At 53.4% G+C, this 27,974-nt stretch overlaps 13 protein-coding genes across 13 annotated transcripts; 6 read left to right on the forward strand and 7 right to left on the reverse strand.

Moving 5' to 3' along the window:
* Window positions 1–312: 312 nt before the first annotated feature.
* Window positions 313–1,873, reverse strand: N7459_005336 (uncharacterized protein; the record flags this gene model as incomplete). The annotated part of the gene is made up of 3 exons (XM_056944520.1): window positions 313–525; window positions 749–1,169; window positions 1,437–1,873. 3 exons carry the CDS (start codon window positions 1,871–1,873, stop codon window positions 313–315), a joined length of 1,071 nt encoding a protein of 356 aa, XP_056801403.1.
* A 665-nt stretch (window positions 1,874–2,538) lies between these two features.
* On the reverse strand, window positions 2,539–3,015 carry N7459_005337 (Ctf8 family protein; the record flags this gene model as incomplete). The annotated part of the gene is made up of 1 exon (XM_056944521.1): window positions 2,539–3,015. One exon carries the CDS (start codon window positions 3,013–3,015, stop codon window positions 2,539–2,541), a length of 477 nt encoding a protein of 158 aa, XP_056801404.1.
* A 702-nt stretch (window positions 3,016–3,717) lies between these two features.
* Window positions 3,718–4,311, reverse strand: N7459_005338 (Cnl2/NKP2 family protein; the record flags this gene model as incomplete). Its single annotated transcript, XM_056944522.1, has 1 exon — window positions 3,718–4,311. One exon carries the CDS (start codon window positions 4,309–4,311, stop codon window positions 3,718–3,720), a length of 594 nt encoding a protein of 197 aa, XP_056801405.1.
* Window positions 4,312–5,109: 798 nt separating this feature from the next.
* On the forward strand, window positions 5,110–6,703 carry N7459_005339 (Chromatin modification-related protein eaf3; the record flags this gene model as incomplete). The annotated part of the gene is made up of 4 exons (XM_056944523.1): window positions 5,110–5,264; window positions 5,532–5,760; window positions 5,979–6,468; window positions 6,555–6,703. The coding sequence occupies 4 exons, from the start codon at window positions 5,110–5,112 to the stop codon at window positions 6,701–6,703; spliced, it is 1,023 nt and encodes a 340-aa protein (XP_056801406.1).
* Window positions 6,704–7,247: 544 nt separating this feature from the next.
* Window positions 7,248–9,709, reverse strand: N7459_005340 (ARMH3 family protein; the record flags this gene model as incomplete). The annotated part of the gene is made up of 8 exons (XM_056944524.1): window positions 7,248–7,980; window positions 8,059–8,469; window positions 8,526–8,860; window positions 8,916–9,028; window positions 9,093–9,246; window positions 9,300–9,380; window positions 9,449–9,571; window positions 9,626–9,709. The coding sequence occupies 8 exons, from the start codon at window positions 9,707–9,709 to the stop codon at window positions 7,248–7,250; spliced, it is 2,034 nt and encodes a 677-aa protein (XP_056801407.1).
* Window positions 9,710–10,628: 919 nt separating this feature from the next.
* isa1 (Fe-binding Fe/S cluster assembly protein ISA1) lies at window positions 10,629–11,394 on the forward strand (the record flags this gene model as incomplete). Its single annotated transcript, XM_056944525.1, has 2 exons — window positions 10,629–11,295; window positions 11,357–11,394. 2 exons carry the CDS (start codon window positions 10,629–10,631, stop codon window positions 11,392–11,394), a joined length of 705 nt encoding a protein of 234 aa, XP_056801408.1.
* Window positions 11,395–12,047: 653 nt separating this feature from the next.
* Window positions 12,048–13,052, forward strand: N7459_005342 (DSC3 family protein; the record flags this gene model as incomplete). The annotated part of the gene is made up of 1 exon (XM_056944526.1): window positions 12,048–13,052. One exon carries the CDS (start codon window positions 12,048–12,050, stop codon window positions 13,050–13,052), a length of 1,005 nt encoding a protein of 334 aa, XP_056801409.1.
* A 374-nt stretch (window positions 13,053–13,426) lies between these two features.
* On the reverse strand, window positions 13,427–14,281 carry N7459_005343 (v-SNARE protein VTI1; the record flags this gene model as incomplete). Its single annotated transcript, XM_056944527.1, has 3 exons — window positions 13,427–13,514; window positions 13,585–13,991; window positions 14,102–14,281. The coding sequence occupies 3 exons, from the start codon at window positions 14,279–14,281 to the stop codon at window positions 13,427–13,429; spliced, it is 675 nt and encodes a 224-aa protein (XP_056801410.1).
* A 707-nt stretch (window positions 14,282–14,988) lies between these two features.
* On the reverse strand, window positions 14,989–16,514 carry rvb1 (RuvB family ATP-dependent DNA helicase pontin; the record flags this gene model as incomplete). The annotated part of the gene is made up of 3 exons (XM_056944528.1): window positions 14,989–16,001; window positions 16,066–16,285; window positions 16,371–16,514. 3 exons carry the CDS (start codon window positions 16,512–16,514, stop codon window positions 14,989–14,991), a joined length of 1,377 nt encoding a protein of 458 aa, XP_056801411.1.
* A 129-nt stretch (window positions 16,515–16,643) lies between these two features.
* N7459_005345 (mitochondrial 54S ribosomal protein bL28m) lies at window positions 16,644–17,490 on the forward strand (the record flags this gene model as incomplete). The annotated part of the gene is made up of 2 exons (XM_056944529.1): window positions 16,644–16,725; window positions 16,826–17,490. 2 exons carry the CDS (start codon window positions 16,644–16,646, stop codon window positions 17,488–17,490), a joined length of 747 nt encoding a protein of 248 aa, XP_056801412.1.
* A 1,633-nt stretch (window positions 17,491–19,123) lies between these two features.
* N7459_005346 (putative alpha-1,6-mannosyltransferase subunit) lies at window positions 19,124–20,243 on the forward strand (the record flags this gene model as incomplete). Its single annotated transcript, XM_056944530.1, has 3 exons — window positions 19,124–19,415; window positions 19,501–19,934; window positions 20,019–20,243. The coding sequence occupies 3 exons, from the start codon at window positions 19,124–19,126 to the stop codon at window positions 20,241–20,243; spliced, it is 951 nt and encodes a 316-aa protein (XP_056801413.1).
* Window positions 20,244–20,702: 459 nt separating this feature from the next.
* N7459_005347 (trans-2-enoyl-CoA reductase (NADPH) TSC13) lies at window positions 20,703–21,817 on the reverse strand (the record flags this gene model as incomplete). The annotated part of the gene is made up of 3 exons (XM_056944531.1): window positions 20,703–21,382; window positions 21,493–21,708; window positions 21,781–21,817. 3 exons carry the CDS (start codon window positions 21,815–21,817, stop codon window positions 20,703–20,705), a joined length of 933 nt encoding a protein of 310 aa, XP_056801414.1.
* Window positions 21,818–23,482: 1,665 nt separating this feature from the next.
* On the forward strand, window positions 23,483–27,120 carry N7459_005348 (peroxidase/cytochrome P450 family protein; the record flags this gene model as incomplete). Its single annotated transcript, XM_056944532.1, has 7 exons — window positions 23,483–23,746; window positions 23,801–23,898; window positions 23,991–24,039; window positions 24,093–24,285; window positions 24,356–26,534; window positions 26,598–26,724; window positions 26,791–27,120. 7 exons carry the CDS (start codon window positions 23,483–23,485, stop codon window positions 27,118–27,120), a joined length of 3,240 nt encoding a protein of 1,079 aa, XP_056801415.1.
* Window positions 27,121–27,974: the final 854 nt, after the last annotated feature.

Raw genomic sequence — 27,974 nt, forward strand, 5'->3', positions numbered from 1 at the left:
AAAAGCAGGCATGCTTGAAGTATGCAGTGTACATCCCCGAATGAACCCACGGTTTCAATTGTTTTTTTTTTTTTGTTGATCTTCCGACCTGTACTATCCGTATCTCTTTTTGCTTAAGCCCCGGGGGGCCGTCTAGGTCTACGCTTCTTTCAGGGAGCATGAGCAAAGGCCACTAATGCAGGGATTCCCAGGAATTGAGGCGAGCAGTAGAGAGACTTTTCTCGGTATTCCTCGGCGTATCATATTATCCCACCCTTTTGCCAGATGCACCCCCCTTGAGAGAACTCCCCGCCAGACACCTTGTCATCTCCTTCAGAGGATGTTCTCGTAGAACGTGGTGAGTATATCCTCCCTCACAGGCCCAACCACCGCCTTCAGCGCCTTGTGGGCCTCGCACTCGGTATCGTAGTACTGCATATCCTCGAGCGAGGCGAAAGTGGTCTTGACGGAGACGTTGAAACCCTTGTTGCGCGGGTCCGGGATGGACTTTCCGACGGCGGCGGCCACGATGTAGGGCTTGCCGTCCTGGGGCATGGAAATCGGGTATCAGCAATCCCCGAGGTGGGTGAAACGATGAAATGCGAGACGGCGAGAGAGAACAACAATGACAATGGCATGATATAAGGAAGTAGACAGAGCAGAGCGGAGTTCGGCTATTGCCGGACGTTGTGCGCCTCCAGTGCAAGTCCACTGGATCCGGCGCCTACAGGAAAATGGATCGAACGCAGAGAACGCGAGCAGCTCGTACCTTGGTGGCCGTCTTCGCAAGCACCTTGTACTGGTCCAAGACCCGCTGCGCGTCCGCCTCGTTGGGGATCTTGAAGAGAGTGATGCGCTCGATGGGAGCCATGGCTGCGGCTGTGGCGACGGTGTGGGATGAAGACGTCGAGGTCGCACACTGCGAATGAATGCAGATAGAGCCGGCACGACGCGGGGAAATGGAGTTTTTATACAAGAAACGCGGGATCCTTGCGGGGTCCGCATTGCGAATCACGATGATCGGGATGACATCGCCCTGTGGAGCGTTGAATGGGTTTCCGATGGATTGGCTGTGGCGGAGGGAAGTTGGGCTCGCATTGATACAACTAGCTATTTCACTGGCGGGCGCAATGCTGTCTTCTCTCGACTCGACGTGATTGAATCTGAACAGGCTGTATTCACACTTGATGCTGCCGAGCGTTGTGTTGATGCAAGTGCGGAATGCGTGGGCTGCCGAGCGCTCAGTTCCGCCCGGCTAGGACGGAATCCATACCATGGCATCATACTCAACATCTCTTGTTTAGAGATGATGTTCGACGTGCGGTAATGAGCCCAAGGGGTGTCCCAATGATGACTCCCTTCTGTATTATGGCCAGCATCACCTAGTTTGTATCTCGCATGCCAACTTCAAGAGACCCCGAACAATTAACCAAGCCTGAAATTCCCAGCACGAGTACCAGTTCCCTCGCAACGCCTGTTCCCTCTCAAACGCCTCAAACAAGCTCTTAAAGTTCCCAGCCCCGAATCCACCAAAGGCGTTGCGTTGAATCACCTCGACGAAGACCGTCGGCCGGTCGAGAGTGTGCAGCTCGGCGATGGCGGATGCGCCATTGCCCACGACTCGTTTCCATACACTCTCAATGTTACCTGTACTCTGGAATGCGACATCTTTCACCCCATCGCCATTGATGCTCAAGTGCTCGTGGATCGCAGCGAGTGCCGTACGATCTGCAGCGGTGGCTCGCTGAAGACATTGCCCCCCCGCTCCGTCTCGCGAGAGACTGCAGACGGGTCCTGTGAGAATTATCACGGCCGCGCCGTTGGCAAACACGTAGCTGGCCACGTACGGAGACCCCATTTCCGGGCCTCGGTAGGCGATGACACGAAAGCCCATGCGGGTAGTACGAGGCGGCCTGTTTGGCGTTGCCGACATACCATTCGACGTGATCATATACCGGGATGCTTTTCACGCCAATTGCCAGTTGGAGGCTGAATGCCGTCTTGTCCTTATAGTTGCCGGGCTGAATGGGAGGAGAAACTGGAATATAGGATGTAATGAGCGGCTCTGCATGGTAATGTTTCCACATTTCGTATCTAGATCAAATGCCTGCCTAGACACTTGGCTATCTGGCATCAACACATGAGGCAATACTGAAGTCATCGTTGTCCCTCTCATTATATGCACCGAGATGGAGGTACTCGGGGCACTTGGTTCTTGGGCTATCTCTCCAAGGCCACTGGGTTCCAATGTCTGTAGTCCAGCATCCCCTGCAAAGATGCGACTGGGGCCATATTGGATAGGAATATAGTGAGGCGTTATTCGAAGCTCTCTTCCCAATTAGAGACAAATGGAGCTCGACAGCGATGCAGCGCTCCTTCGACAGAGCGCGATGACAGGATCCCTGTAGGTATGTGCCGGGATCGAGAGCTCAACTAGATGAGCATCGAGGTGTAGCCAGCTGCCAGATCATCTGGGTACGATCATGCCAAGATCGAGAAGACAGTGCCCCGAAATGTTACTCGATCAACAATAGTCCCAACCCTCGCCTTATCCCATGTTCAGACGTCATTCACAGGCTCCGGTCGGTTCTTGAAAAACACCTTGTAGCGCACAATCTCCATCACCTCCAGTTCTTCGGTCTCTGTCGACGATGGTCGCTTCTGGAGAATGGCGATCGGGCGTGGGAGCTTCTTTACTTCGCCCGTCATGCGCTGGTATCGCCCAACATACAGATACACCCGCTTCATCCACTTGGTGTCATCGGGGTTCTGGGGCGAGTAATCCGGGAACATGAGTTTGCCAATCGGGGTTTCATGAGATGCCGAATCCACTGGTGGAGAGTGGTTGGTCATTGCATCATGGTCATTCTCACTCTCCGTCGCGGGCAGGTTGATGGTGCCCTGGAGTTCGAGGAGGGCGAGACCCGAGGGTGTTTGCAGGAGTTGTGGGAGCGGGTTGGTGACGGGGTACGATGGGGCGGTCGCTGACGCCGATGTGGCAAGTGCAGAGCGTGTGTGTAGTTGGATAGCAGGCATTGCTAATAGCGTTGGGCGAGTGCTCGCCAGAATCGACCGGAGTTGAAATGGTGATGGTTGAAAACGCGTCGCGAGTCGCGTCGCGGCCCGTTGTGGCGTGACGCCCCGCCATCAAGACTTCAATACTACCAGAGTCGGCAGGGGGAGACATCTACGCGTATAGAAACGAGGCCAGATGATGGTACTCATTCTGCTATCTGTTTTTATGGCTTGTATTGGTGTATTCATGGATGAAGGTGGATCTCTTCTATGCCAAATAAAAACAACATTCCTGGTATGAATATGTACATCTGCACTATCACCCTCATAGTGGTTGTGTTCTTCACTATGGCCATCACTGGCCATCTGGCTTCTGACTGCAAGCCCACCGTGACTCTGGCTGCCTTCAGTTGGCTGGGTAGGTGGTTCCTTTCATCCGACTTGCCACCAGACGGGCCTAGGAGGAGATTGGGAGTGATCTTTCTTTCCCACATTGGACTGCAGATATTCTTGAGTCATAGCCCCTGGTTTGGCAGGCCGTGTGCAGCACACACATAGGGCCACATCTACCAGAGGGAAGCCCTGTAAAAGTTAGAAACTAGCCTCGGGGGGTTGATTGCGAAAGGGATTTGCTTACTGTGAGTTGTGTATGCACAAGACAAGTGCGCGCCGATAGCAATCTCATAAAACGTGCTTGATATGCCATGAAGTAAAGTCCTAATCTCATGACGCACCAGATGCCTGGTAACAAGCATCTTCAAGATTCTGCAGACCTTTGATGGTTTCATCCACCAGAGTGTTGGCCGTCCCTGCCGGGCCTTGTAACTTGCCATAACGGAGGTCACTCAGGTCCCCAACCGTGGTCTTCAGTCCTGCCAGAACGCTGGCTGCCTCGCGGTCCACATCCGCAATCTCGCGCTCGAGGTTTGCACAAGCTGCCTCCATTTCGACCAGCAGGCTGGCCACAGAGTGACAGTCTTCAGAACGAGCAGAATTCTGGCCAAACAGATGGATATCAAGGTCCATTTCACGCTGCTCGTCTTCATTGGCAGCTTCCACACCAGCAGTGAGACTGGCCTTGCGCAACTCCGCTTTTTGGCGTTCGCCTTGCTGGATTTCTTGGTCGATGTTCTCATTGACCCGGTCCATGTCATGTTCTCGGACCTGCTGGAGCTCCCGATATAAGGTCCGGATGTGCGGATGATTCCGCAGGCGTTTGGGAAATAGCTCAGTGAATTTCTGCAGCGACAGCACTGTCGGCAGCGGCGCCGGCGAGAGCAGGAAGTTGCTCAAGATAGACTCTTCCGAGGGCGCCATCGCGTGTATACCGAGGGGATTTTCTCCTCTCCGCGTGTACGAATCTGATAGGAAGCGCAGCAGATGGCAGTTGTGCCAGCAGTCTTGTTTGCTTCTCCAGGCGCGTCCGCGTCTGATACTGTGGCTATCTGGAGGTTTAAGCTATTGCACAGCAGACCAGACTGGATATTCACTGTCAAGTACAGCACAGACGAGTTCAGGGCCACGCCTGTCCAGGTTCGGGGAAGTAGAAGTAGAAGTAGTCGAAGGAGGACGGTTTGTAGGAAGTCGTCGCAGGGTGGTGAATTCCCGCGCGGAGCCAATCCTCAAAGGGGCCCGCTCCGCCTTGTGTTCAAAACTCGCCATTTCCATTTCTTCCCGTCGCGCTGTCGCCTCCTGTGAATCTGTGAACGGGCTGTCCTGCACACCCAGTGCTGTTGCTCATCCAAGATCGGGCGTGTGGCAACTATAGTCCTGGTGGCTGGGCCAATTGCTCTCGTTATCAAGAAATTGACCCTGCCGGGGCGTTGCGCGCGTAGTCTTCAGTGAATACGGTGTCCTGCAACGCCAGAACGTCGTTTGGACTCGTTTCAACTCGCCAGTCTATTCACTACGAGACTCAGCCGTTCAGGATTAGTGGTCAGCTGCTCTGGTCTCTGAGCAGTGAATCTCAAGTTCTCCCTCGCCAGGTGTACAAAAGCCACCTTCCTGCACCTTCCGACTTCCACCTCTTGCGTCTCTTCTCCCTGCTCTTCACACTCCCCCTCCCATCTCTGCTCCTTTCTCTCTCTTTTTTTCTTTCTTCTTTCCCCTACCAAGATGCCTCCCACTCTGTACAGCAAGGACGAGAAAGTCCTTTGCTTCCACCATGAGATCCTGTATGATGCCAAGATCCTTGACATCAGACACAAGGATGCCGCGGACAAGAAGAGCCCGCTTGAGTACCAAGTGCACTACAAGGGCTGGAAGAACACGTAAGTCTTGTCTTTATGCCTACCTAGCGGCAACCTTGATATCTCCTTGTTACCATCCTGGAGTGCTGGATTCCTGGATTGTGTGCCTGAGTCTCCAGTGCTTAGTCGCTGTCTGTTCATCTTTTTCATACATCCAAGCCCCCAGATCCTCTTTCTTCTGAGTGTTTCAATCCTTCTGAGCTCTCTTAATCTCACATCACACTTTCCTAGGCGGTACAAGCTGCCAGGACCACAGGGGAGTGCTATATGCTGACTGTTATCTTCCAGCTGGGATGACTGGGTGCTGGAGGACCGCCTGCGAAAGGCCACTGAAGAGAACCGCGAGCTTGCGACGAATATCCGTCGCGAAGCTGAAGCGTCTCTTCGGGCAAAGAACGCAAGGGCCAACCCCAAGAAGCGGGCCATGTCCGACCGCAGCTCGGTGCGTGATAGTGAAGAGCGTGGGGGCTCCGTTGGCCGGGCCAACAAGCGCGTTCGCGAGAATGATATTGAGAAGGTATGTCTATGGCCTCACTTCTCCAGTATCTCTCCCCAAAACAACACGTCTTTCCTCTCACTTCTCACTTTTCCTCACCACTCCCACTCTCCCATACCCAACAACACGCTCAACTCCAACTGCATTCTTCTTCGTCTGCCATCATGGATCACGTTCACTCTGGTCGCGAGCCGGAAGATGAGTGCCGCTACTGCCTGGGTCTGGCCCCTAGTTTGCAGCGTCATGGCTCGGACTTGGAGCAAATTGATACCGAGCTGGAGATGGACTTTGACCTTGACCCTGACCTCACCACAGAGGAGACTGAGTCCACCGAAGCTGACAGCACCACACAGGAGGAAGCCTTCATCACGCGCCCCTCGGTACGCATTGTGATGCCCGACAATCTCAAGTCTCTTCTTGTCGATGATTGGGAGCGCGTCACCAAGAATGGCACCATCGTCTCCCTGCCTGCGCCCAAACCTATCCGCCAGATCCTCCAGGACTGGCGCGACGAGGAGGCCCCCAAGCGCGAGGACAACCGCATTGACATCGAGGTCCTGGATGAAGTTGTCGCCGGCCTGAGCGAGTACTTCGACAAGATGCTCGACAAGATTCTGCTCTACCGCTACGAGCGTCCCCAGTACCGTGTCTTCCGCAAAAAGTACCAGGACATCCCCGGCAAGGGCCCCATCGATGTCTACGGCGCCGAGCACCTCATTCGTCTGTTCAGTATGTTCGCTTCTCTATAATCTATCTTTCCTCTTCCCCGTTCTTCACACTACGAGGCTGGTGATGCCTAACATCCTTTTCCCCAGGCTCCCTCCCCGAGCTCATTGCCCAGACCAACATGGACCTCCAGGCCACCAGCCGCATGCGCGAAGAGATCTCCAAGTTGTCTATGTGGCTCAGCAAGAACTCCGAGAAGTACTTCCGCACCGAGTACATCTCTGCTACCGACATCTGAATCTCTCATAATGGACTTCCTGTATCTGAATCTCTCTTACAGTGAACTTTTCACTTCGGCTTGTTGCAAGGATCGGGAATGATGGAGGAGTTTATGGTCACTACATACTGCTGTGTTTTCTTCGAGAGCTTTTTTGTCTCTACGGTTTGCTAAGGTTTCTGGGCTCATCTCATCTGTGTCTTTACTCGGTCCGACCTCCATGGAGGACGGGGTTACTGGGAACGAAAAGCATGGCTCTCGCTTTCTCAGTCTGAATGAATTTTCGGAGCAACATCCTGTTCAACGTAACCTTTAAACGTTCGCACGACGATGTGGTCGATCTCTCGACAAGTCATCACAAGGACTATTCTATTGATCTATTCCCAGACAAAGCTCGATTGAACGCTCATGAATTTTCTACTGGATATCACAGACAAAGAACAGATCCCCGACTCTCCTCTCCGAACAATAAACAGGATATGCACACTGTATACCACACCGACTCGCATGTCTCCTCTCTTCCCTTTCCACGGACTTACCACGACGCAACACGATGAACACATGCCTAAGAAACCAGCTGCCGCGCATCATCAACAGCCCACCGCGCCGCCCGCTTCAACTCGCTCTTCCAGTCCGTCTCGCGCCATCGTGACCACGCACTCAGCCCCTCCGGCGGCTGGATGCTCAGCGTATCATAGCCCTGCTTGATTATGCGGTGCACCTCGCGCGGGCTCAAGTTGCGTTTCTTGATGGCCGGCAGCGCGACTGGGGTCGGTTCGCCGTCCGGCTTGGGGCTTGCTGCTGCCGCTGCCGCCGTCGCAGCGGCGGCGTCTTTTCCATCCGAGTGGAAGAGCAGGGTGTAGAAATGTGTCGACACAGACAGGAGGGTGTCTATGGCTGCGACGTGGATGTCGCTGGTGGCCGCGACGTCGGGCGGGGGAGCTGCAGTCGTCGCGGGTAAGCCGGTGGTGGACGTCGCGGCGGCGCGGGTGACGGCGTAGACATCGCGGAACTTGGAGATCACGGGGCCGATCTCGACGAGCTTGTAGAAGAGGTCATCGTAGGAGGCTGGGTCGGGGAGGAAGGTGTCCCCGCCGGACACGCAGAAGGCGAGCAGGTCGGCGAGGGAGCTGGTTAGCGTGTGGATTTGGGGGTTGGACGAGAGGTCGGCGGCGTAGGTGGTGAGGAAGCGCATGAGGGAGAGGAGGGTGCGCCAGAGCTCGGACCAGTGGTATGTGAGGCGGATTTTGTTTTTGGAGAGGTAGGTGAGGAGGCGCAGGGTTACTGCGATTGCGTGGCTGGTGGGTATGTCAGTCTGATTTCTTTCTCTGGTCTTTGCGGAGGGACTCGGCATGGTGGAGGAGAGGGATGCGCACCTGTAGATGTTGACGTCTAGTCGTCGACGGAGATTGTGCGTGATAGTGTCGATCATGATGTCGAAGATGACTGTGGCCAGCACCCGGTCTCCGTTGACGAGTGGGAGGAACGGCTGGCGCTGGCGGCATATCCGGACTCTTCGCTTGCCATCTTCGCTGCAAAGGTGTTTGCAGAGAGTTGGGTCTTCGACGAGGATGCGCAGAGTAAACAGGCTCAGCTCGGCGTAGTGTGCAACACGCACAGACCGGTATGCGTGTTGCATCAGGTAGGAGGTCAGGGAGAGGAAGCTTGATATCGGGGACTCCTCGTTCTTATCCTCCGGTATATGATGAATCAGGTGGTAGCCAAACAGCTTGTTTGAGTTCGTGAAGTCGTATGTGGCCATCAGGATGGCGGCTTCTTGCGCGGGTCTAGTATCGTGTGAGCACTGAACAGTCTGCCCAGGTTTCCACATGGGAAATCTTACAGCGCAGCGAACATTGCTTTTGCTTCTTCCGCGGTAGGAGGGTTCGCCTTGTCTCGCGCACCAGGGGCAAGAGCCCGCAGCCCGAAAAAGACCAGGGTGCTTGTCAAGGTCCAGCCTTCGGGGATGTCGTCCTGCACGGCAATGTAACCATTACGAAGACCGCCGCACGCCAGTCCAACGCCCTGGACAATCCTGAGGATGCTTGACTCGTTGACAAAATCATCGAGTCGCAGCTGGTAGGGATTTTGAAATTCGAATTTGTTGTAGTTCGCCAATAGTCCCAAAAGAAGGAATGGATCGAACACTTGCAGAGGCGTATCAGAATCGTGAACATACTAATTCAGGTCAGTATCACCGTGTCTTCCAGGTTCGTCCATTGGATCAGCACACCTTCATCAGCGAGGGGAAGAGATCTCTGTGTGTGAAATAGGAGACGAGGCTGGTTTTGTATGCCCCGCTCGTCATGGCAATAGCCACTCGGATCGCCTTGCGGCGCAACTCGACTGAGAAAGCACGAATTAGTGTCTTGATTGTTTCAATTTTTGTCGGATCGGGCGAGTCGCTCACGGCTCGAGCCATTGCGGATGATTCCATCCAAGACCGCCACAAACTCCGAGATGACGCGGTCCACCTCGTCCAGGCCTGCAAGGACGGTGATGACATCTGAGCTGGGGTTGGTATATTTCTTGCTCAGAATGCTGGTCAGAAAGACGGTCAACGTCTACAGGTTGGCGTTAGTTGCTTCTGATATCCGGAGGCATCGAGGGGACTTACGTCTAATGCATAGGAATCTGTGGGGGTAGCCTCGGAGGCAGCCGCGCGGATGGCGCGCGCAAAGAGATGGGTCGTTTGCGTCTAAAACAGTACTATGAGCTGGTTTGGAACATGCAACTCCCAGAAGATTCGCCCCGAGGTGAGCTGACCTGCAGGTTCAAGATGTCATCCGGGCTCAGCCCATCCAGCAGGGCATGCAGCCGACTGCCCTCTGGGGGTAGAAGGAAAAACTCCCTCCAGAAGCCTTCTGAAGGCTCGACATCGTCTGCGTGCTGGGCTCGGATATTAGCATGGCACGCCCGTCTCCTGTAGGACGTGGGGCATACTGTGAAGAGGGTCTCGTAGAGCTGCACAATCTTCGGCTGGAAGGTCTCGGGTCTAGTTTGCTGAGTGAGGGGCGACGCCTCCATGATTTGAGAAGATCAGCAACCCGTTCACCGAAGCATTGGACGCATTGATCGAGGGGGGATCTGGAATCAGTGATCGCGTTCTATTGCGACTTTGGGCCCAGGCACCAGCCACTTTGTCAGCGGATCCAGCCACATGTCCTTTTTTTTTTCTCCTGTTCGTGTACGATGGAGAGACTTGGCTACGTGGAAGATGACGGCGAATTACAATGGGAGGGTCGGATGGTCCTAGTGGTCAAGTATATGGGACCAGTACTCTATATACTAAGCATGCTCTAGCCACTGTTGACACTGTCTCGCTGCTTTTGTCGTGAGTTGTGATGCACGGCGCTGGCGCATGGCCTCCGAAAATCGGCCCCGGGGGCCCGCCGGATGACTCAGACGCCGATAACCGCTCCAGCATTGCTGCCTCAGGTTTACACAGAGTATCCACGAATGTATCCATGTAACGAAGATTATGGAACTCAAATAGCCATAGGCGCAGTTAAAAGGAGTCAGGCATCACAATGACCAACGTCATTGGACAGGCATCGAGCTCCAAGGTCCTCAGCTACCAAGGTGTCATCCTAGCGCATACATATATTACTCATGCATAGCTCAAGAATAATAGTTAACTATGTATGACTAACTAAATATAAGAGGTTCATGATTACATACCGATCGTACAATGCCAGTCATCGCTGGTGGCGCCACACTGTTTAGAATCTCCTTGACGCTGATTGGCCACAGCCGCATCATGCAACCGCCTTACTTAATCCACCCGAGACCACGGCGGAAGGAACCTGACAAACACTAACTCTCCTCCATCGTCCTCCCTCGTCCTCGCCCTCCCCCTTCTCATCACATTGACCCCGAGTCTCATTCTTATGTGACTCTAGCTTCATTTCTTGAGATTCCCAAACGCTCTGTTTTCTCCTCCATCATGAGTTTCTGCAGTGCCATGCAGCGCCCGGTGACATCATCCGCCACTATGCTCCGATGGGTGAAGCCCTCGGCTGCACCGCGCTCCCATGCTTTGCGCTCCTTTTCGTCATACGGAAATGCCCTCCTGTCCTCCAAGCGTGATATGCAGACTGCCACGGCCTACCGCCCTCACACACTCCCCTCGTCTTTTCCGCCGCCTCGCAACGCCGGCGGCCCCGACACTTCGATCTCGGCAGATCTCCCTCTTTCCACAGAGACTTCCCAGGAGTCCTCACAAACAGAATGGCCAAATGTCAGCCTTCGAGAAGGCGAGGCACAGAAGCCCAAGCCCGCCTCATCCACCGCTACCAAGAAGCCCCGTCGACCATTACGGCCGCGGAAAGCCGCCATGAAGTTGACACCGCTTGCAACCCACCAGCTTCGCAAGCTTATGGCGCTACCTGAGCCCAAGTTCATTCGGGTGGGTGTTAAGAACCGTGGCTGCTCGGGTCTTGCCTATCACCTGGAATATGTCGAGAAGCCGGGGAAGTTCGACGAGGTGGTGGAGCAGGATGGTGTAAAGGTCTTGATCGACAGCAAGGCCCTGTTCAGTATCATTGGCAGTGAAATGGATTGGCATGAGGACAAGCTGAGCAGGCGGTTTGTTTTCCGCAACCCCAACATTAGTAAGTTCCAGCACAAAGTTTTTGGGGGTGGTCATTTCGGATTGCTAACAATTGACAACAGAGGAAGAATGTGGCTGCGGAGAATCCTTCATGGTTTAAATGCTCCCTTCAATATATTTTCCAATGCGGGTTTCCTCGGCGTTTTTCTCCACGGTGCATCGGCTGGCGTTCTTTCCTTTCACGGTCTTTTGGGATTCATGGTCACTCAGTCGACCCAGTACATACGCTTGATATCCAGTTGATATGGCTTCCAACTCTTCATCGTTTAATTCGGCATCATTCTACGGTTCTGGAGCATCTTGGATTAATGGTTGGATGGGCATGTTCACGGAGCCCACAGCCCTATAGAGGCCTAGCTTAGTTATCGATTTCTATCGCCTCGATACATGTTGCTTGTGGGTATTTCAGGTGTGAATTTATAACCTCAGATGTGATATTATCCTTATAGATTAGTCCAATGGACAATGATTGAAATGATCCGAGAAATGTACAGTCTATTACGTTGCTATAATATCCAGAGACATATCCTTCAACGGAATTATTGGACACAGCTCTGACCATTGGAGAACATTCGACTCGTATCGATGAAGAGTTAACAAACAAGTTGGTTGGTTGGTTGGGTCTTGCCTCCGAAGATGATGTCACATGATGAGACTGGCCGCCCTTGGATGGAATCGCTCCTCCGCATCTAATAAGGACACAAACAACAAAGACGCGGATAGACAGGTCTTGTGCCTCTCAAAAGACCAGAGATGTCTGCGCCCGCCTTCCTCTCTCCATACAATGTTAATGATCCTATTGCCGATGCGTTGCTTATTACCGTCCGCTTCTCCGCGTCAATCCCCGACCTCCCCCTAGACATCCCCGATCCAGAAACGACAACTGGCGCTGGCTTGAAACAACTAATTCGCTCCAAGCTACCGCAACCCTTATTATCTCACCGACTCCGTCTGATCTACGCCGGTCGCGGTCTAGAAGACACAGCCGCATTAAGTGCCTCGCTCAAGCTCCCACCCTCTCCATCCCGGACTCCGCGCCCCGCCTCCGACAACGACGACCAAGATGAATCCTACGAATCTACAACCTCCAAAAACAAAGGCAAACAGCCGGTGCGGGATACCCGCCCCCGGCTCTACATCCACTGCTCGATCGGTGACATTGCCCTCTCAGAAGCAGACCTAGCCGCCGAAGCCAGCGTGGCCACCACAACTCTGCTCCAGAAACACAAAGACGGCGAGCCTGCTGTTGGCCCGCGCCATGGCTCTTCGCCCTTCCCAATATCCCGCTCTTCTCACCCACGGCAACAATCCCAACATCCCACGGCGTCGACAACAACCCCCGCCCCGCGCGGCTTCGACAGACTGCTCACGGCAGGTTTCACCCCGGCCGAAGTCACGGCTCTGCGCTCGCAGTTCCTGGCTGTGCAGTCTGTCTCCCGCACGCGGGATACCATGCCCACGGGCGAGGAGCTGCGGGATCTCGAAGATCGATGGATGGACGAGGGATCCACAGCGGCGCAGGTGCAGGGCGGGGCTGATGGTGGGTCGGTTGGAGATGACGATGGTGGGATTGGGTCGGGCTCGCGGAGCGCGATGGATGATATGCTCTGGGGCGCGGTGATGGGCTTCTTCTGGCCCGTTGGGTGTGCGATGTGGCTGCGCCGGGAGGAAGGGGTGTGGAGCTGGCGGAAGGGGCTTGCGGTGTTCGTGGGCGTAGTCGTCAATGCTGCTTTTGGGGCTATGAGGATTATGAACTAGAGGCGTGGCCAAGGTATGCTGGGTTGTTGATTACCTGATCCTCTAGGATATCTCGGTTGGCATTGTTGCGGCGTTCTTGGGTTTGTTCTGCGAGATACCCGGTTTCGATATACATTTGTCCAGTATTGGTTGCATAAGACACACTCTGAGAAGATATAGTATAGGTCATTAATGGATTATGCTTTGCACTATGTATCGGCGGTGCATAATGCCCGTAGGCCTTCGGGCATCGGATCGGAGTGTTCGATTACAACCATCGGCACATACAGAACAAAGCTCTTGCTCTCTTCTTCTCAATGCCAATGGGAATGCTAACATACAACATAATCAAGAGAGCAAACATATGGAGAGTACGCCAAATAAGATCTGCAACGCTAATGGAACTTGCTGTAAATAACGGCGACAATCAAAAGAACGAGGACGGTAATGATAGCGATTGTGATTATCCGATTCGTAGCCATCCTGTAGGGGCGTCCAGAATTAGTCAAGCTGTCCCGAGGAGTACGCAGAGAGAGAAAAAGGGTGTCAGTACCTACGGGCCATGCCCCTCAACGTCTTGATGCTGGTATCCACGTAGCCTTCGCTTTGCTGCAAGTTATCCCGTGTATTCTGGATCTGGCCTCGCTGTATTTCCAGATCAGCCAGCACACCCCGTCCGACGTCCTCCGTCTCCAGCGCCATCCGCTGGCTCTGTTGCAACCGCGCCGAGCTACGCTCTAGCCGATCCGTGCCGGATAGAAGTTGCTGTCGCTGCTCGAGGTGTTCATCCTGCGGCTCGTCGGTGTATCGGTCGCCAAAGAGCGCTTTCCGGTCGTCCGAGAGGGACTTCAGCTTGCGCTTCACTTCGTCGACGTCCGTTGAGTAGTTCCGGAACCGCATGTTGACCTTTGACCGGGCCGCAGAGGGGATATTCTGCTTCTCCATGCGCATCTGGTCGAGCTGTAGATTATGTTCCGTGATTAGCAAGCTGGCTCTGCGCTCCCAGCTCTGCGGATTTCAAGGTCCGAGTGCGCGGGACTTGTGTCGCTCGGCTCGAGTTCGTCACTTACCAACTCTGTGGCCTCGTCAAGGACCTGCTCAGCTTGCCGGATGGCGGCTTTGCGCTGTTCGCCGCTTGCTTCCGAAATCTGGTCCAGCTTCTGATTGAGATCGGCCTGGACGAGCTTCAGCTCGTTCTCATAACTGGCGAACATCTCCGAACCAGCGTCTGTGTCGAGGGGGTTCGACATCTTGGTGTGAGGGGGCTTGTCCTTCGATCTTGCGAGAATAAAAGAAGAACGCTTGCTGCGACGGAGGTGGTTGTTGTGTTCGCTAGAGTAGTTGCACCGCAGGCTCCACCGTTATCTGAGGAGAATCGAGTGACGCTGTTCAATTGTCTCGAGCGGCGTTTCGGTCAGAGTCTTCGTGCCAAGACTGGAGGCTTATGGGTTGAAAATGGGGACGTGAATTTTTGGGTCGATAATAGCCTCGTATAAGCGCAGTCTGGTCTGTGAATGTATGATAACGGTTGAGGGATCGGAGGCTGGGGAGATGACGATGTCCCCGCACGTGATTCACCGAGGTTGGGGTTACATTGTGGTTCAGATATACATATATTAGGACTATGGAGTACATGCGGCATAGCGTCTGATAGCCTTCGCGTGAGGACTATCGAAGGACAGTATAGAATTCCCATATGTGGATGAGAATGAATGCAGTCTGCACGCGCCCGGGTGATCAGCAGACGAAAGCCCCTCGGGTACCTGGCAGGCAGTCTTCTACCCTCACTCAACTCCCAAGATGGAACAAATAGCATCGGATAACATCAGATGGCATTAGCGTAAATATCAGGCCTACAAGCACAGTTCGCCTTTTCAATAAACAAAGATACCCCCATGGTATACATGATCATGGAACTCCCGCGTGCACTTTACTTTCCTTCCATCCGTGCAACAGTCTATGCCAGGAACTTGCTGCTGTCTTGGTTGACAATCATCGCGCTTCGTTTCGCATCCAGGAAAAGATCCTCGCATTCGGCAACATCAGCTGCCTCAATGCCACCAGGACGGCCGTTGACACGAGCCAGAATGCTGGCAGGGGTCAGCAGCTGCAGGGCGTACCGCAAGCTGACCTTGCTACCATGCTCGGCAACCTTGTCCAGAGCAGGTTCAGTGATGTTGAGACCTTCTGTCTTGGCACGGAGCCGGATGATGGTCTTGATCTCCTCAGGGGCGTAGGGGTTAGTGGGGACGATGAGGAGACGGGCTAGCAGATCAGGCGGAATACCATGCGCCGCGGTGATGTCGTCGGTGCCTCGGATCACGGTGTTGCCACGGTTTGAGGCAAGGATGACGATCGGGGAAATGCTGGATTCAAGGGCGCGGTTCAGGTATGTGAAGCATTCGATGTCCAACATGTGGACCTCGTCGATGAAAAGCACACCGGGCACCAGCTCGGCGACACCTTGGTCGATATACCGGTTGACCACCTTGTTGATCTCCTGGCGGAGCTTGTCGGTGATCTCGGTCTTCTTGGGCTTCATCAGCTGGCCCATCATGCTCATAACATCCTGCCCTCCCTGTGGCCGGGCATTGGCCATATCCAGATCATGAAGCGTCACGTCTTGGACGATCTCCTTCTTCTTGTGAACCTCGCCCTTGGGGACGGGCACATACTCCTCTGCCTCGAGATCAAACTCGGTCGCGTAAGCATCAGACCGTCCAACACGCTTGCAGGCGCCCGTATTGGCTTCAATGTAGATGACATCGCCCACCGTGACCCGTTCTTTCTGGATCGCTTCATAGATGCTAGGGTCGAGGCGAAGCTTCTTGGTGCCCTTGGCTGACTTCAGTCCGATGATCAAATGGCTGATTGTGCGACCGTAGCCACCCAGCGGATTCTCGGTCTCCTCTGGAGTAAGCTCTGTAACTTCACCTTCGTACACCTCCTTTGTTTCCCGCACACGCAAACCTATGGACCATTAGCCTAGTTCCATGCTGATAGTCAACCGCCCGTCTTCGGTCGTATTGCATACCAATTGCTCGGCGGAAGTTCTCCATCAAAGCTTCTGTCTTCTTGACCTCCGCAGAGTAGATTTCGCTGCCGACGATGGGGCAGAAGGGCACCTTGGTTCCCAGCTCTTGTGATACGGCGAGGGCGAGCGCTGTCTTTCCGGTTCCTGGGCCACCAGCTAGCAGGACAGCTCGACCGGCCATCTTTTTGGCCTTGATCAGATCAACTACCACACCACATGCCTATGGAGTGGAAATTTTGGGTTCGTTAGACACAGTTTCTCCGGGAGAGGATCACCCCCATCGACTCATTGGAGCTACCACTCACCTCACGGGCGGCAGCCTGCCCAACGAATCCATCACTGGAGATCTCTGGGGTACCATCCTGACGCAGCCCAAGACCCTTGATGTGTGTGTGCGCGGCGGTCCTATTTTCGCGCGAGTTGCCCTTGACTTCGCTGATTTGGACCATGGTTGAGAGGTGTGGCTCCGTCAAGCCACGTGTATGGAGAGTAGTTGGGTCAATGGGATGTAGTAAAAATAAACAGAGCCACAAGAGAGTGAGAGAGCGCGCAGACAGATAGAACGGAAGGTGAATGCGATGGTCCGTCCTCTCAGCTATGGTTCTGGCCGAAATTCGCGAGCAAGGGATCTGCGCCAGTCACCGCGCCGTATCAAAGGCGGTCTGCGTTCCCCCAAACTCTTCCCGCTCTGGAACTCCAACCAAACCGCAACTTTCTTCGTGGTATGCTCAACCCGTGAAAGTTCGACCCTCAATGGCAGGCCTCCCGACCCGATCGGCCATGACTGCCGCCTTCTCCCTCTCGGCAGCCTTCCGAAGCCTCGCGCTGTCGACACCGAAGCGATCCTTCTCCACGACACCAGCACCGCAGACCACCAAGCACCTCCCGGCACACATCCCACCCTATCCCTATGGCCCCCGGCAGTGGTACAAACAGGCTGACTCTGGTCTCTATGGTGGTGCCATGATTCGCTTTGGCAACAAGATCTCCCAGGGTCGTAATGAGGGCAAGACTCGGCGAAGCTGGAAGCCTAATGTCCGCCGGAAGAAGATGTGGAGTGAGGCGCTAGGCGAGCATCTTTACATTAAGATGACACGCCGGGCACTTCGAACAATCCAGATGGAAGGAGGTCTTGACAACTACCTTCTGTCCGACCGGCCCTCTCGCATCAAGGAACTCGGCGTGTTTGGATGGGAACTTCGATACAAGGTCATCCAATCGCCCGCGATCCAGGAACAGTTCAAGCAAGAGCGCCAGCGACTGAATCTCCCCGAACCTCTATCATTTGAGGAGTGGATTAAGACCAAGCAAAACGAGATCGAGGCGAGGATCGAAGAACAACTTAACATCAAACCCACTACGAGGCCGAGGCCCAAGGGAGACGCCGATCCTCAGAAGCCCAAGGACGATCTGTTCTCTCTATAGACGGACTCCTTCCCATCCAATACGCGCAACCTTCTGGTCAAGGCGCCCGCTCTTGATTCGCTGCCTTGCATTGGCAAGGTCACACGGGCTGGTTTCTTCCATTGTATCACTATCGCGACGATCCGCTTGACACTGCTTGAGCACCCCTTGTTTATCTATTTTCTCATATCATCCTGCTCTTCAAAAATCTCCCTCTCTCAAGCGATATGGCGGTGAGTCTTTCGCATGGGTGTGATCTTGCTCAGCTTTGCATATTTCAAGCAAGTTTCGTGTATTTATACTCCAATATCATCCATACCTTTCACTGTTCAGCTTCGGACACGAAACATTGCCAGCCACGTATCTCGAATCGCGCTTGAAATCCTCGTTGCCGCACTCTCAACGGCAGATGAAATCAGATATTTGGTTAGACGAGTTGATGCCGCAATCCTCGAGTATGGGGTATACAAGAGTTGACCGGGCCTTGAGTCTTTGACATGATTGATTCTTTGTAATGCGTGAGGGATGCGTTTGTAGGTATCTTTCCAATTTCCTTAATGGTTTGCTAACAGGTAGTATATACATAATCCAGTCGGAATTCGTCTCCGGGGATATAAAAACCCCCAGGGAGCATTGCAACCCGATTCCGAGCCAGTCATTGCATCCCAACAATATATGATATTTGTTGTACTGCACTGGCTCATGAATAAGTGGCTGCGCAGTAGAATGAGATCTGTTGCTCCGTCGAATTTGCCGATACTGAAGGCTAAGGAATATGCATGTTCTCCGGGAGTTGGACAAGGTCCTCTACTCGTCTTGTCTTTATTCTATGCCCTAGCCGAGTCTGTTAGTGGTGGAAGTCTTTGACTGATGGTGTTAGGGAAGCCTCGCCCTGCGCGCAGGGTCACATATGTGTAATACTAGCCTTCCCCCCAACACCCCGTTGGCCAGTCGGCCAAGTTGAAGAGAGACTACGCCATGGCGCCGCTATACGCTTGCATACTAAGATCGGTTGACCATGGGGTATGATATGAGCAAGTGGACAATTGCGCAGCCATGCAGGATTGAGCTATAAGTAAACACACAGATTAATTGTACTGAAAGGGGCGAAGGGAATCTGTCGCAATTGAGAGTCACCATTCACGAGTGGGGAGAGTAAAGAAAACCCCCACTAGCTCTGCTCTGAATCGAACGCACCGCAGCAAAAACAAGCTTCTCCTTGGATAGACCACTAGACTAGGGTCCCAACGAGACGCCGGCGGCCAATTATTTATCATCATCACCTGAGAATCGATATCCGGGTTTCCCCCAAACTCTGCAATATAAAAGGATGAATTATATAGTCATGATCTTCCAACGCGATTGTTTTATTTGGAACTCGACTATCGACTGTCTAGCCACGGTCAAGAGCTAACTCGAAACGGGCGGCGTTGGAGATGGAACGTCGCCGGAATGCGCAGAACGACAACCACCCACCGGATTCGGCCTGGCCAGAACCCGGTTCACCTGTGACAACCGAACCTCTTCTTCTCGCATCTCGTTCCAGCGGCCCGGATCGCCTTTTCCTGGTCTGCGGCTCTTATGCCATGAGTTGATCTGCCGCGATTCGCGACGCCGTTGTCTAGCTCCACCGTGCTGGGGACCATCCCTCGCCATGCAGTTCGCGTTGCCTCCGCGGAGGAGCCCGCACCCTCTTCCGGGCGCTCGCTCCTCTCGATTATCGCTGTATCGCAGAAAACAGCTGAAGTCAATTGCACTGATTGCTATTGCCACCCTCTTCATCCTATATCTTCTCTCTCACCTCTACTCGTCGAGCTCGACATCTATTGTGGCGCCGGCTGGCACGGCAGGTGTGGTGATCGTGACGTTACTGGATCGCGAACGTATGAGCGAGAGCTATGTCAAGAAAATCGTGGCCAATCGAGAGGACTACGCAAAGCGCCATGGTATGTGTGCCTTCCAGTATTTCCAGACTTAATACCCACCTCAGATGAACTCCCCGCTGATCAAACCGGTCGCTGCTCCGAGTAGGCTATACGAACTTCTTCGCAAGCGTGTCCGACTACACCGAGGCTGTTGGCGACTCTCCTAAGAGCTGGGCCCTCGTCCCAGCTGTTCGTCATGCCATGGCTACCCATCCCCACTCCAAATACTTCTTCCACCTTAGCCCGCACGCCCTCATCATGAACCCGACCAAGTCCCTCGAATCCCACCTACTCGATAGAAGCCGCCTCGAATCGTTCATGTTGAAGGATGTTCCTGTTGTCCCGCCGGACAGCATCATCAAGACATTCCCGCACCCCAAGGCGAAGAACATCGACCTGATCACGACCCAGGACAGCGAGGATCTCGCTCCAGGGAGCTTTGTGCTCAAGAACGGGGACTTTGCGCGCTTCTTCCTGGATCTATGGTTTGATCCGCTGTACCGCACCTACAATTTTGCAAAGGCAGAGATCCACGGACTGGTAAGAATCATGCTGCTGCTCTGGAGCTTAGACGAGGAGAGTTTCTAGGATCCCATGGCTGACCTTGCTCGTTTTCACACGTAGGATCATATCATGCAGTGGCATCCAACCGTGCTCGCCAGAACAGCCCTTGTTCCCCAGCGGATTCTGAATGCCTACAGCAAGGATTCGTCGGGTGCATCACCGGATGGCACCTACAAAGACGGCGACTTTCTGATTCGGTTCCCTGCATGCGATAATGCTGGCACGGAATGCGAGGAGCTGGGATCGTACTACATGATGTGGCAGAAGAAAGTCAAGTCCGAATGATTCGATCGCTTCTCGGTTTTTGCTGTCGTGGGCCTGGAGACGAGTATTCTCAGCCTGAAAGCATTGGTCTGACCTTATGTATTACTCTTCTCGAATGTGGTCGGAGTTTGCGTTGTTTTTTTTTTTTTTTGTCTTTGGGCGCCATAGATCAATTGTTTTACATATAGCGAGGTACTTTGTTGTTGTTGTTTTTTCCAATTGGCGTACATATGGTCAAAAGGAAGCATGGTCATTATTTTATGTTCACTAATAGAATATACGCTTCATGTTGCATTTTTGAGAGCTCCTCCAGACAATAAAGCCGAGTGGTAAACCACAGAGACTCTTAAATATCGCGCAAGCCAGCTCGTTCATCCCCCATCAACCCCTAACAAAATTCCCCACTATTTCAACTCGACGTTTCCGTACGAGCTAGGTGACAGGATCTCCCGGCATTCGAAGATCTGATGTATTCACCCTTTAGCAGAGGAAAGGAATGATCACAGTCCGCTTCTTCTTGTACTTGTCACCAAAGTCCTTGCGGTAGCGCTTCTCCTTCTTCCAGGCCCAGGCCCACATCTGCAAGCCACCCACAAGGATAAAGAGGATCACACTCAAGTTGAGCTGACTGACCAGGAAAACACCCAACCAGGCCAGAATCTCGAAGAAGTAGTTGGGGCAGGTAACCAGGCTGAAACCAAAGCCGGCCGGAATACCCCGCTCAGTGGTACCTGGACGGCGAAGGCCACGCAGCACCAGGTGGGCATTAAGATTGGCCACCTCAGAAAACACGAACAGTGCCAGACCAGCGTAGACAAGAACCGGGTTGGGGTTGGCCGCGGCCGCGGCGTCCGGGCGGAACACCCAGTAGGCAATGTTGAATCCGGCCAGAGCCCAGTAGTGCGCGCTGTTCTTGAAGATGTTGCGGGCCGGCATTGTGGCATTGCTGAAGCGGTGCACGAAGACGGTCTCATACTCGCGCTTCAAGAAATGCAGCGTCAAAAGGGCACAGACAAGTCGCTGGTTCTCAGAGGGTTCGGGCAGAGGCTTGTCGTAGTTGAAGTACAGGAGTGGCCGGAGAGGGAACAGGAAGAGCGCGGGGATCAGGAGCGGACCGAGATATTCAATGATGAAGACGGTGCGCCAGGCGATCTGGGGGCCTGGTCGGAGCAATGTGCATGTTAGCTTTGACTTGCTTCGAGACGGTATATCGAAGGACCGTGCTCTGGTGACCGCGAGGATGGTGGGGGAGAGATTGTATAACACGTACCGAGATCCTTAACGTGGATCACGCTGGAGTTGCGCAGGCCAGTGTCGTCGATCGTGGTGTCCTTGGCATTGGGAACCACGCTGCGGTCGCTTCCCTTGGTGATGCGCAAGCGGTGCACAGAGAAGCCGGATGCCTCAGCGATGGCATTGTGTAGATCTTCACCGGAGGAATTGAGTGCGACGGTGATCTCCTTGGGGAGTTTGCGGATGGGTTTACCTGCACTCTGGTTAATTCTGGATTGGAGGATCTAGAGCCTGGAGCTCTGTCAGGAGCTCTCGGAGGATATACCCCTGGGCTCCACGTTGAGCGAGATCGTGGATGCCATTGCGACCTGTGGCAATCTCCAAAGTAGTGACGGTCAGGCAGTCTGAGCTAATCGAGGCCACCTCTAGAACAGGTCGAGATCGCACGGGGAGAGAAAGCGAACTGCGGAAAGCGATTCGTCCCGTTTGGCCTCGGTTGAACCCCACGTGATGTCGACACCTGAGGCGGAATTCGCGACGGTACATCCAGTAGTACTGGCGATCGCAAAACAGGGACTTGCATATCTTGCATATCCGTGAGGGACCTGAGTGAATGGATTTTGCAATTGTCATCGACACAGCTACTTCGCGGGGTGGACAACATGCGCTGCTCTGCGGCAAGCCAGGCTTTTCTAAGCTGATAGAAGGCAGCGAGGCATGTTCCTACCACGATGAACTGCATACAGGATTGCTTTTTCCTGGCGAGCCCCTTGCCTGTCACGGAGGTTCGACAATCCATGCATATTGCGCCTACCGCCACATCCGCATCACACCAAGTAAGCCGAAGAGACCCGCACTGGTGCACCGGAGGGCGCAGGATCAACTGATCCAGGTGCGCCACTCGAGCGACGAAACCGTCGAACGCACTCGGTGTGACCAAGCCGTAAGACTCGTTCGTTGCCTGGATCGAGATACAGCCGGGACGCTCGTGCTTCAGCGGTGAGTCTGGGCCAAAGGCCGTCGCCAATCAACACCGCAGAAGGCAATTGCTGAGATGACCCAGGGCGAGACCGCGGACGTGGCGTCGCGAGAGGCTTTGTTCTCCTGGGAAATGGTCTGCATATCCGATGGAGTGAAGAACCGACACACACTGCTGGCCAATAAGCCCTGTCGAAGCACCCCCTTTCATCCCAGCCTGGGCAACGTCGGATTTCTCCTGGAAGGGGATACCCGGGCACGCGGAGGATTCATTTTATTCATCCGATATAACGAACGAATCTCCGACTCCGTAAGATGGAATGTTATCCTGTAAGCCGAGGGAAGCTATACACCCGGCCAAGCTAGAGTCAGTGGTGCCGACGCGGAGGAAAGGAGAGCATGTCCTGCGCTTCACTTGGACACCCATCGCGCGAATCAGAGTTGTTCCATTGCTCATATCGGTGGGGCGCTCGTCTGTCTTTGCCTCTGTACAGCTGGCAAGGCTAGGAGGTTTGTGCCGCTATCATGGCAGGTCGGCATAGATTGTGGCAGGGCCGGAGGAAGGCGATGACTATCCCTGAATATCCATGGATGTGTCCTGAAGGATGGTCAGCCGTACAGGGGCCCACGCATGTCTGGACTCCGCAATGGGAGGCGAGGAATATAATCGCTCCCATCTCCGCTGACATGGAGTGCATCACTACCTGACCTGTCAGAGGTCTGATTTTTGTCATTGCCGCACTGTACGTTGGTCCGTTCGATATCGCAAGACCGGTCGAATCCACACCGAGATTCTTCGGAAATAGATTCGGGTTGACTCGGTATGTCGCTTTTTTCTTATTCTGCGTGATGCAAGTTCCATTTAAAACTAATCGGCCACGATGAGCCGAATGGTGTTCTGCGCTACCACCGAGCTGAGTTGGGAACAGCCTCATTGAAAGATGCCAACCCAAAGTCAATATGTGCCATAAACTAACACTCCGATTTTTGTCGAGAGGTTTGATGCTGGTCTGATTTCTCTTCATTGAACCACCACTCTCCTAGTCACCATGACTGAGCCGACAAAGGATGCTGTCAACGGCAGCCAGAACCCTGTTGCCCAGATTGAGAAAGTCGTTGCGGCATCTCTGAGACCCCTACCAACTGAGACGGGCGATGGTACTTATGTCAAGACCAATACTATGACCGGCCTTGCCAAAGACATTGGTCATTTTGATCTGAAAGATCTGAAGACGGTCGTTGAGGTCGCGAAAAGCGCTGTGACCGGGGAGCCATGGAATGACAGGCACTACATCATGGAGCGGGTGATCCAGGTTTGTATATACAACCTTGCCAGTAACTATAAAGTTCTCATATTTGAACCATAGCTCGCGGCTGGACTACCTGCGACTTCGCGAAATGGCAAGGAGCTGACGAATACTTTCCTTAATACGCTGTGGAATGATCTGAAGCACCCACCGATCTCGTGAGTTGAATTGATCCTCCGGCAAATAGCTATCATGGGGTATCTAGATATATCTCCGATATTTCAAATACTGACACGGATTGAGCCTGCAGCTATCTTGGCCGGGATTCCATGTACCGCAAGGCTGATGGCTCTGGAAATGTTCGTCCTGTCAACATAGCATAAAGAAGATTCCAGCTAATCTTTTAAATCAGAGTTTCTTCTGGCCGCAGATTGGCGCTGCCAAAACTCCCTATGCGCGATCCGTCCGTCCACAGATCATGCAGTCTCCCATACTGCCAGAACCGGAGACACTTTTTGATAGTCTTTTGGCTCGGAAAGAATATAAAGAACACCCAAACAAGATCTCCAGCATCCTGTTCTATCTAGCATCGATCATCATTCATGGTAGGTGCTTGATGCCTACTGAGAGGTCAACCGCTATCCAAACAGAGAATACTAACAATTGGCCGGTCAGACCTGTTCCAAACCGATCCCACGGATAACACAGTGTCTCTCACTTCATCGTATCTCGATCTAGGACCACTATATGGCAACAATCAGGATGAGCAGAACGACGTCAGAACCTTCAAAGATGGCAAGTTGAAGCCCGACTGCTTCTCTACCAAGCGCATATTAGGCTTTCCTCCTGGCGTTGGCGTGTTGCTAATCATGTTCAACCGCTTCCACAACCACGTAGTTGAGCAGTTGGCGACAATCAACGAGAATGGCCGCTTCACAAAACCCGATGAGTCAAATACCGAGGCTTATGCTACGTGGGACAATGACCTCTTCCAAACTGGCCGCTTGGTTACCTGTGGTCTGTATATCAACATTATCCTGAAGGACTATGTCCGGACGATTCTCAACCTGAACCGTACCGACAGTGTCTGGAGTTTGGATCCTCGCGCGGACATGAAGAATGGCATTTTAGGCGATGCTGCTGCCCAGGCGACGGGCAATCAGGTTTCGGCAGAGTTTAATCTTGTCTATCGATGGCACTCGTGCATCTCACGTCGCGATCAGAAATGGACCGAGAACCTATATGAAGAGGTCTTTGCGGGCCAAGATCCAAGTCAAATTAGCCTGCAGCAGTTCATAATGGGACTTGGTCGGTGGGAGGCGCAGTTTCCTCAAAACCCAGCCGATCGACCATTTGCCAACTTACAGCGTAAGGCAGATGGCTCATACGATGATGACGCCTTGGTGAAGATCTTTGAGGAGAGTGTGGAGGACGTTGCGGGAGCCTTTGGCGCGTCAAATGTGCCGACTGTCTTCCGAAGTGTAGAGGTTTTGGGCATCAAGCAGGCCCGGTCTTGGAATTTGGCCACGCTGAATGAATTCCGGGACTTCTTCAATCTAGATCCTTACCAGACGTTTGAAGAAATCAACTCCGATCCGTACATCGTTGACCAGCTCAAACATTTCTACCATCACCCAGACCTCGTGGAGCTCTACCCAGGCCTGATTGTCGAGGATGCCAAAGAGTCGATGGCCCCGGGCAGTGGGCTTTGCACGAATTACACCATTTCACGAGCCATCCTTTCGGATGCCGTTGCCCTGGTGCGCGGTGACCGCTTCTATACCGTCGACTACACTCCCAAACACCTCACCAATTGGGCATATAATGAGATCAATTACGACACGTCTGTGGACCAAGGCCAAGTCTTCTACAAGCTGGTACTGCGGGCCTTCCCAAATCATTTCCGTGGCGACTCGGTTTATGCACACTTCCCCATGGTGGTGCCCGACGAGAATAAGAAGATCTTGACTGGTCTGGGACTGGGGGAAACCTATAGTTTCATCCGCCCTAGCTATAAGCCTCCGCCTCGCTTGATCAATTCCCATGCAGCCTGCACGTCTGTTCTTGCTGATAAGGAATCCTTCAAGGTGATCTGGGGCAAGAAATTGGAGTTCATCCTGCACCGCGACGGTCACCTCTATGGCCGAGACTTTATGCTGTCTGGTGATGGCCCGCCCAATGAGGCTTCCCGTAGAATGATCGGCAATGCCCTCTACCGGGACAAATGGGAGTCGGAGGTTCGCAAATTCTACGAGGAGATTACCCTGCAGCTCCTGCAGAGGAACTCGTACAAGGTTGGTGGCGTGAATCAAGTCGACATCGTTCTGGATGTAGCCAACCTCGCTCAGGTTCATTTCTGCGCCAACATCTGTTCTCTTTCATTGAAAACCGAGTCGAACCCTAGAGGTGTGTTCACCGAGCAGGAGCTTTACAAGATCATGGCACTGGTCTTTGCTTCCATCTTTTACGACGTGGATGTCGCAAAATCCTTCCAGCTTGGGCAGACCTCTCGACAGGTCGCGCAGCAGCTCGGTGAACTAGTTATGGCCAACGTTGAACTTGTTGACAAGGTTGGATTCATATCCAATTTGATCAATCGTCTCCATCGCCACGATATTCTGAGCGAATATGGTGTTCATATGATACAATGTCTGCTTCACAGTGGGCTACCGCCAAGGGAGATTGTATGGACGCATATCCTTCCATCGGCGACCTCGATGGTGGCCAATCAAGTGCAGCTATTTGCTCAGTGCCTGGACTTTTATCTTGAGAAAGAAAACGCTGCTCATCTTGCTGAGATTCAGCGTTTGTCTAAGGTGCATACGCCCGAGGCAGATGAGCTGCTTCTGCGATAGTGAGTTGATTGGTTTTTGATTTCATCTCCGTTGCAAAATCGTACTGACTTTTGCACTGTTAGCTTTATGGAAGGCGCACGAATCCGATCGTCGCTTGCGCTGCTACGGGAGGTTGCCAAGCCGACTGTCATTGATGATAATGGAGAAAAGGTAACCTTGAAGACTGGCCAGCAGATATATTGCAACTTGGTAAGTCATGTCCGGTTCCGCGTCTATTGCCCTATGGATGATTCCCTGACCAGCGCTGCGACCTAGGTGGCTGCAAGCCATGACCCCCAGGCATTCCCCAACCCTGAGCAGGTCAAATTGGATCGTGGTATGAGCCAATATGTTCACTTTGGCTTTGGCCCGCACCAATGTCTCGGCCTGGGAATGTGCCAGATTGCGCTCCCCACCATGCTGCGGGTCGTTGGGCAGCTGGAGAACCTGCGCCGTACCCCCGGTGCCCAAGGACAGTTAAAGAAGATCAAGGGGCCGAGTGGATTCACCATGTATATGGATGCGGACTATCGCTCGTTCTCACCATATCCCTCCACTATGAAGATCCAGTGGGATGGGGAGCTGCCCAGGCCCGAAGGTAATTGAAAGACGCGTTGCATCTTGGCTTGCGACCATCTCTCATAGAAGAGAATGCTGTGTATCATGTGTCAATCAGTATAGCTCATGTTGTGTACCTTTGCTCTTTGTGAAATGGCCATTTATAGCATGTATATTCTGCCTTCCTCTAGCTCAGTTGCCTGGGGAAGAATCAATCGCAGGGGTCGGTCGGTTTCAATCGGTAGAGACACCAGAGCGGGATATTGTACGGGATACTGTCAATTATTTGCCATGCGATCAGAAACGCCGTGGCAAACGCGTAGAGGACAGATCCTCAGGGCCGGCGAGCAGTGTAAGGTCAAACCGGTTATTGCGTCACGGCCGGGGAGGATGCCTTGGGGCCTGACCGCCTCGGCGGGGCGTGCCTGTGAGAGTACTTGGTGAGGCGCGTGAGGTAAGTGAGTACCGCAAGTACCAAAGTACAGTACTGCGCTCCGCCTAACTTAGTGGTATTGCCGGACAGCTCAGTTCACGAATCTTCCCTTCTCGTCTGCGCTTTTCCCTCTTCCCTGCAACCTCCCCTCCCCCCCCCCCCCCCATCTCTGAAGCCTCTACTTTTCCATCCTTCTCCCTCCTCCCGCTCGATCGTCACTTCAGGGCCAAAAACGACCTGCACCGTTTTCCCTGTTGGACTCTTCACCCTCCATATCTGAACTACCTTCCATCCTACTAGGGCTTCTCGCGAATCGACGAGCTCTCGGTGGACCGGATAATCCTCATTATCGGGCTGTCTCATTTCCATTCGCCACTGCGAACCATCAGGTACCTTTCCCATCGACCTGGAGTGACTCGTTTTTTTCGTGAGGCAGGACACGAGGATCAAAAACGTCATAAGGCATCCT

The sequence above is a fragment of the Penicillium hispanicum genome (assembly GCF_028827665.1).
Source record: "Penicillium hispanicum strain IBT 35686 chromosome Unknown utg000004l_segment0_segment0, whole genome shotgun sequence".
Classification (NCBI taxonomy): domain Eukaryota; kingdom Fungi; phylum Ascomycota; class Eurotiomycetes; order Eurotiales; family Aspergillaceae; genus Penicillium; species Penicillium hispanicum.